The sequence below is a fragment of the Octopus bimaculoides genome, chromosome 28 (genome assembly GCF_046866305.1).
Source record: "Octopus bimaculoides isolate indiv1 chromosome 28, ASM4686630v1, whole genome shotgun sequence".
NCBI lineage: Eukaryota > Metazoa > Mollusca > Cephalopoda > Octopoda > Octopodidae > Octopus > Octopus bimaculoides.
This window is the reverse complement of record NC_142955.1, coordinates 24,893,208-24,900,707: the sequence shown is the minus strand read 5'-3', so window position 1 is coordinate 24,900,707 and position 7,500 is coordinate 24,893,208. Positions and strand designations below refer to the sequence as shown.

Below are 7,500 nucleotides of genomic sequence, written 5' to 3'. Positions count from 1 at the left end.
ACACACACACACACACGTATATCATCCTCATCCTCATCATCATCGTTTAACGTCTGCTTTCCATGCTAGCATGGGTTGGACGGTTTGACTGAAGACTGGTGAAACCAGATGGCTGCACCAGGCTCCAATCTGATCTGGCAGAGTTTCTACAGCTGGATGCCCTTCCTAATGCCAACCACTCCCAGAGTGTAGTGGATGTTTTTATGTGCCACCGGCACGAGGGCCAGTCCAGAGGTACTGGCAACGACTTCGCTTGAATGTTTTTTTTACATGCCACCGACACAAGTGCCAGTAAGGCGACGCTGGTCATGATCACGCTCAAATGGTGCTATTTACGTGCCACCGGCGCGGAAGCCAGACAGCTGCTCTGGCAATGATCACGCTACTGTTAGCGCTCCACTGCATGTGTGTGTGTGTGTGTGTGTGTGTGTTATATGTATATACAGTTCAATATGTTTTGTTTGTGTATTATGTGTTTAAGTATGTATAAAATCATCATCATCATCATCATCATCGTTTAACGTCCGCTTTCCATGCTAGCATGGGTTGGACGATTTGACTGAGGACTGGTGAAACCGGATGGCAACACCAGGCTCCAGTCTGATTTGGCAGAGTTTCTACAGCTGGATGCCCTTCCTAACGCCAACCACTCAGAGAGTGTAGTGGGTGCTTTTACGTGTCACCCGCACGAAAACGGCCACGCTCGAAATGGTGTCTTTTATGTGCCACCCGCACAAGCCAGTCCAGGGGCACTGGCAACGATCTCGCTCGAAAATCCTACGGGAGCCAGTCAGGCGGTACTGGCAACGGCCACGCTCAAAATGGTGCATCTCATGTGCCACCCGCACAAGAACCAGTCCAGGGGGCACTGGCAACGATCTTACTTGGCTTGCCGGGTCTTCTCACGCACAGCACATTTCCAAAGGTCTCGGTCAGTAGTCATCGCCTCGGTGAGGCCCAATGTACGAAGGTCTTGCCTCACCACCTCAGCCCAGGTCTTCCTGGGCCTACCTCTTCCACGGGTTCCCTCAACTGTTAGGGTGTGGCACTTTTTCACGCAGCTATCCTCATCCATTCTCACCACATGTCCATACCAGCGCAATCGTCTCTCTTGCACGCCACAACTGATGCTTCTAATGTTCAGCTTTTCTCTCAAGTTACTTACACTCTGACGGGTATTCACATTGACATTACACATCCAACGGAGCATCCATCAATCACTATTGCACTCCAGCTCACATGAATACCACCGCCACCTTCTAAAAACAAAAACAAAAAAAAAAACGAAAAGCATGTCCACTACTAACTTGGTTCGTTCACTGTTCTTTTGACAGAAGCTGCTTCTGGAGATAGTGTTGTAAACTTTTCGGAGTGTGTCATAATCTGCCTCTTTGATGTATTCAATCAGCTCGTTCATCTTTTCAGTAAATCCTTCACCAATGGATGAGTCCATGTTTTTACAGAAATCCAGAAGGTTGGCTTGAATTTCTTGTTTAGCTTCATGCTGGTTCACTGCATTATGTTCATGTTCAAATATCAAAGTGGTTCTATGACTGAAACCTTCTGCAAAAGAAAAATAAAGAGGTAAACTGTAGCATTTAGCCTCCCTCAAACAGAAGTAGAAGATAGCTTCTGTTACCTAGAACATGGGTTTTCAAACTGTGGTCCGTGGACCACAGGGGGTCCGCAAAGACAAGACAGGGGGTCCTTGGACAGCAAATACTTTTTATGGGCAATTTGATTTTATATATGTCTTTTAATTGAAATCTTTTAATTGACAATAAACCTATTTGTTAAATACTGTTAAATAAATAAATGTAAAAATATATGTTATTTTAAGCAAATATTTATGCATAAATTTCATAAGCGTTTATAAGGGGGTCCCTAAGGTAAAGCCTGAAATATAAAGGGGTCCGCAAGTCAAAAAGTTTGAAAACCCCTGACCTAGAAGACCAAGTTAGCAGTGGTGTAGGAAGGTCTGAAAGTGTAATGGTTAGGATAAGAATGGACTGGGTAATGTTCTGAAAGCTTCTACTTTTGTTGGTAATTAAGGGCCTTTCCTTTAGAGTGAAAGACAGATTGTATGATGCCTGTGTATGTAAAGCTGTGTTACATTGCAGTGAATCGTAGGCTTGGACTACAGAGGAGTTGTGAAGGCTTGAAAGAAATGGAGCTAGCATGCTCTGATGGATGAGTAATGTCAGTATACATGCATGAGAGAGTGTAAATGATTTAAGAGGAAAACTGGGTATAAGAGGCATCAGATGTTAACCCTATATGTGTGGATGCATACACACTTACACACAAACATACAGTGGGCCTCACCGAGGCAATGACTAGTGACTGAGACCTTTGGAGATATGCTGTGCTTGAGAAGACCCAGCAAGCCAAGTGAGACCATAACCTGTGGCCTATGCCAGTGGTGTATAACCAGCCCACTTGTGCGTACCTTTCCTTCATTGGACAATAAACTTTGCTTGTGAAGACCTGTTGAGGCAAGTGAAATCAAAATCACTGACATGGTTGATGACAGTACCGCCTGATTGGCACCTGTGCCAGTGGAGCGTTAAAAGCACCATCTGAGCATGATCGTTGCGAGGGATGCTGACTGGCTCCTGTGCCGGTGGCACATAAAAAGCACCATTCGTGCGTGGTTATTGTCAGTGCTGCTGACGTGCCGGTGGCACGTAGAAAATACCATTTGAGCATGGTCGTTGCCAGTACCGCCTGACTGGCCCTCGTGCTGGTGGCATGTAAAAGCACCCACTACACTCTCAGAGTGGTTGGCATTAGGAAGGGTATCCAGCTGTAGAAACTTTGCCAGATCATATTGGAGCCTGGTGCAGCCTTCTGGCTCAGTCAAACTGTCCAACCCATGCCAGCATGGAAAACGGACATTAAACAAAGATGATGATGATGATGATGATGATGATGATATATATATATATATATATATATATATATTGTGTGTGTGTGTGTGTGTATGTAAATATATAACCAAAAGGAGGACATTGTAAAACTATATAGTTATGTGGATATACAAGGTTGGCCAAAAGCCACCCACAGTAAACCAAAATTTCATAAATATTATCTGTAAATATGTACTGACTCAAATGCAAAAACGTGTTGATCAGGAAGGACTTCAGTTTGAACAATTTTCTCGATGCTTCATAATTAATTAATTAAATTCATTCAGTTGTTAAACATAAATAAGCCTTGGAATTAAATAGTTTTGATTTACTGTCAGGTGACTTTTGGCCAACCCTGTATGTGCGAACATATTTCTTTGGAATACGCAGTCAATATGCCCTTACCCTCTGCAGCACGTCCTGGTTTGTGAATGCCTGTAAATACCAAAGTTTGTGTTACTGCGGTCATTGCTCCACTGTCACCATTGGAAAATGGTCTGAAGACTTGTTCTTCTTTACATTCTGACCTTTTCAAAATCATTGATGAGGGATCTATTTTCTGATGGCATTTATAACTACCCTTGAGCAGTGGTAGAGAGTTCACTTCCTGCAATTAACACATAAGATTTATATATACATAGCATTATTTATTTATTTATTTATATATATATATATATATATATATATAAAACTTAATAAATGGAGTAATACGCATATGTTAAATGAATTCTTTTATTTCCAACATATGTTTCGAAGATTACAAATTATACCTTCCATAGGAATAGGTGATGTTGATAAGAATGTAATCTTCTCTTCAGGGAAATACATAGGATCCAACTTAACCGCAATACATTTTAACCGAATGTAAGTTAAGTTGGCTCTTATGTATTTCCCTGAAGAGAAGATTACATCTTTATCAACATCACTCATTCCTTTGGAAGGAACCATTTGTAATCTTCGAAACATATGTCGGAAATAAAAGAATTCATTTAACATATGCGTATTACTCCATTTATTAAATTTTATATTCACTCAGATACCCAAAATAACAGGGAGTTTATACCTCATAAATAGGAGTTACACTACAGTCATTTTGTGTGTGTGTGTGTGTGTGCATGTGCACAAATCAACATATATATGATACATTCTTATTTTTACATGTGTATACTCAGACATGCAGGAAGTAAATAGACACCTTTAAATTTCAAAATTTTTGATCTAAGTGTCTTAATGTTTTCAGCAGTGTAGAATTTACAATGTAATTATTCTTTTTCATTCCAGCTAGAAGTTAGTCCAAGAACGTGTGTTACATATCTGCATAAGCTTGGGTATTATGGACGAGCAGCTAGAAGAAAACCTCTCCTTCAACCAATTAATATTAAATAAAAGATTTCGAAAATTAAAGGTGTCTATTTACTTCCTGCATGTCTGTATACATTTGTGTGTGAGTGCATGTGTATATGTGCACAAATCAACATATATAATACATTTTTATTTTTACATGTGTATACATATACATGTGTAAATTCAATAATAGGACAAATTCTTTTACAAGAATTTATCAAGTAGCTAGCGTGAAAAAACCTCATAAGGGAAAAAATCCATCATTTATTCCTGAAATATATATTTATATTTATATAAGGGCATTACTATACAATAATGCCTCACGCTATACATGTGTATACATATGTATCTCCATATGTATACCTGTATATATGAATGCATGTATGTATGTTTATATGCATGTACGGTAACCACAGAAAAAAAAAATGTATTTACTTACAGAATGAGAATTGTACATCACAGACTGCATGGCATTATTGTAATGCTCTCGGTTAGAACAACTGAGAAGGTCTTTCTCTTTTGTAAATTCTATGGCATTATCATTGGTCCCCATTAAGCTATATGCGGTCAAGCAAGTTCCATCAGCATCAGTCTGAAATTACAAAGGAAACATATACAAACATGCGTATGTGTGTGTGTGTGTGTGTGCTCAAGTATGTACGCATGCACATATGTATATATGCATGTATGCTATTCTCTTTCTTGGGTGATCTTTCGTTAGAATACCCAGAAATGCCAAGCAACCATGTGCGTTTGTTTACATCATGCGCTGTTTATCTTGATATGAAATCACCATGTCGTGCACATATGGTTGTGATGCATGCGCCTGGTGTACCCTTATCAGACGGGTAGTCATGATGGGTATATTGGGCTTCGTATATTTGACCCCAGTGTCACTTTGATGGCATGCACTGCTCTCTCACTCAATAATAACAATAATAATGAGCTGGCAGACAAAATGCTTAGCTGTATTTCGTCTGCCGTTACGTTCTCAGTTCAAATTTCGTTGAGGTCGACTTTGCCTTTCATCCTTTCGGGGTCGATTAAATACGTACCAGTTACGCACTGGGGGTCGATGTAATCGACTTAATCCCCTTGTTTGTCCTCTCTATGTTCAGCCCCCTGTGGGCAATAAAGAAATAAATAATAACGCAATATGAATAAAATGGCAAATGTTTTGGTGCGTGACTTTCTGCCCACCATGCATGATAAAGGACATACCAAACAAGGTGTAACTTTATTGAGTCATATGAGTAATATATGTCAACCAACCTCGTATGTCTCGGTATACGAGTCAAAGCTATCCATGGAGTTTTGGAAAGCTGACAAAATACCACGTTTGATGTTCAAGATCCTTGCTGATTCACCTGATTCTGGGCAAATAGCACTGATTACGCCATCCTGGAAGGCAAATCTCAAAGAATGTTCTGTAAGAGCTTGCTGGAAGCGGGTGCTTTGCGAAGCATCTTCAACATTATTGAGAGTGGCTTCCGTGATCTATAACAAACAAAAAGAAAAAAAAACAAAAAAAAAAATCAATAATTCATAGATATTTTACATTTTACAGATTTTACAGAATTTGTAACAGGGATGTTTTTTTGTTTTTTTTCTGTGACAAGTAGTATGAAGAAAAAGAGGAGAGAAGTGTTTCCTATAGATAAAACAGCAGAGGCAGGAGAAATGGTTACCTAAAGGTGAAAGGATGACAGTTGATAAAGATGTCAATTTAATAGGTTATACACTCCCACCATCTCCCTTTGTGTGTGTGTGTAATATAAACATATATGTATACATATACTTATACCTATCTATCTATCTACCATCTATCTATATTAATCGATAGATCGATAGCCACTACACATTCTTTTTTTTTTCTCCTTGTTTCTTTCTGTGTTCCTTTCCGAGGAAGAGCATAGGCTCGAAACATTAAAGACTTTTTCACTTCCCAAGCGTTAAACTAACATATCTGTTTGTTGTCTTTTTAGTGTATTTACTTATTAAATTTTTCTATATGTGATTGTGGATTTTCATGGATGAATTAAATAATCGTGGGTTTTTTTCTTTAAATTTTATATACTCACGGTGGTGCACCAGCATGACCGCAGCCACTTGGCTGAAACACATAAATAAATATATATATATATATATATATCTGATTAGTCCAGGGCTATAGTGAAAGACACTTGCCCAAGGTGCCACAGTGGGACTGAACCCAGAAGAATGTGGTTGGTAAGCAAGCTACTTACCACACAGCCACTCCTGTGCCTATATATATATATATATATATATATATTTTTCTTCTATATTCTACTATGCACATGTATGTACATAGCTATATCTCTTTCAAATCATAATTATGCTCTCTTGAAAAGAAAAGTCACTTATGACAATATAATCCTTGATACATTTAGACTGAATAAAAGAAGAGATGATCAGAATTGGAAATGCTTTGATCACAGATATTATAATGGATCTGTGGTATAAGAACAACAAGAAGAAAAAAAAATCACATTAGATAATGTAGTCCTAGGTGCATTATGTTTGAGCATCTTTGACCACAGGTTTGCTAAATCAGAACTGGGGCTAAAGAATAACAAGAAAGGACACAACATCTCATTGAGTCCAAGATATACTAAGTCTGAATGAAAGATAACCTACCCTCATGATCATTTCACATTTGGACACAGGTTCTATCTCCACTTTTGTCCTCATTGATATCGTTGGTTGATCACTGAAGGCTTTCTTTATCTGGATTGAAGCGGTGCCAGCATATTCATATTGGTAGACGATTCCTGATTTATAGCCGAACTTGTTGCTTCCTGACATTTGCAGAGAAAACAACAAACTTCAACATCTCAAAGAAAATTGTTGGTACAGACAGACACACACACATACATATATACTCATACATCCACACACACATATATTTTGGACATGAGACAATAATATATTTAGAGATCATCATATGTAAATGGTGTTATATACACCTTGCTGACATATATATATATAAAACATTACATTACCTGTACATGTTTTGGCACAAGTTGTCTGGTCTCGACCACCTCTCATCTGGATTGGACCTGGAATATAGAAATTACACATATTATAACATATGTATGTATGTATGTATGTATGGGAGGATCTTGCTCGTGATGTTCAGGCTGCTGCTGATGCAAATGACAGCAAGAAGCTTTACCATCTTATGAAGCAAGCTTATGGACCTAAGAGCCCCACATCAGCTCCTTTG

The 7,500-nt window shown here is 38.7% G+C and overlaps 1 protein-coding gene and 1 long non-coding RNA gene across 2 annotated transcripts in view; one reads left to right on the top strand and one right to left on the bottom strand.

Moving 5' to 3' along the window:
* The window catches only part of LOC149130770 (uncharacterized), a 58,582-nt gene extending 54,269 nt beyond the window's left edge, over positions 1-4,313 (top strand). Inside the window, exon 2 of the long non-coding RNA XR_016238860.1 lies at positions 4,191-4,313. This is a non-coding gene — a long non-coding RNA (uncharacterized LOC149130770). The remainder of the gene's footprint in view (positions 1-4,190) is intronic.
* LOC106883230 (uncharacterized) overlaps positions 1-7,500 on the bottom strand; it is a 56,068-nt gene that overhangs the window by 46,033 nt on the left and 2,535 nt on the right. Inside the window, exons 2-7 of the mRNA XM_089344674.1 lie at positions 7,277-7,333; positions 6,912-7,072; positions 5,526-5,750; positions 4,693-4,845; positions 3,315-3,516; positions 1,308-1,563 (exon numbers count right to left, since the gene is read on the bottom strand). Of these exons, the coding sequence (XP_089200800.1) occupies positions 1,308-1,563; positions 3,315-3,516; positions 4,693-4,845; positions 5,526-5,750; positions 6,912-7,072; positions 7,277-7,333 (1,054 nt within the window). The remainder of the gene's footprint in view (positions 1-1,307; positions 1,564-3,314; positions 3,517-4,692; positions 4,846-5,525; positions 5,751-6,911; positions 7,073-7,276; positions 7,334-7,500) is intronic.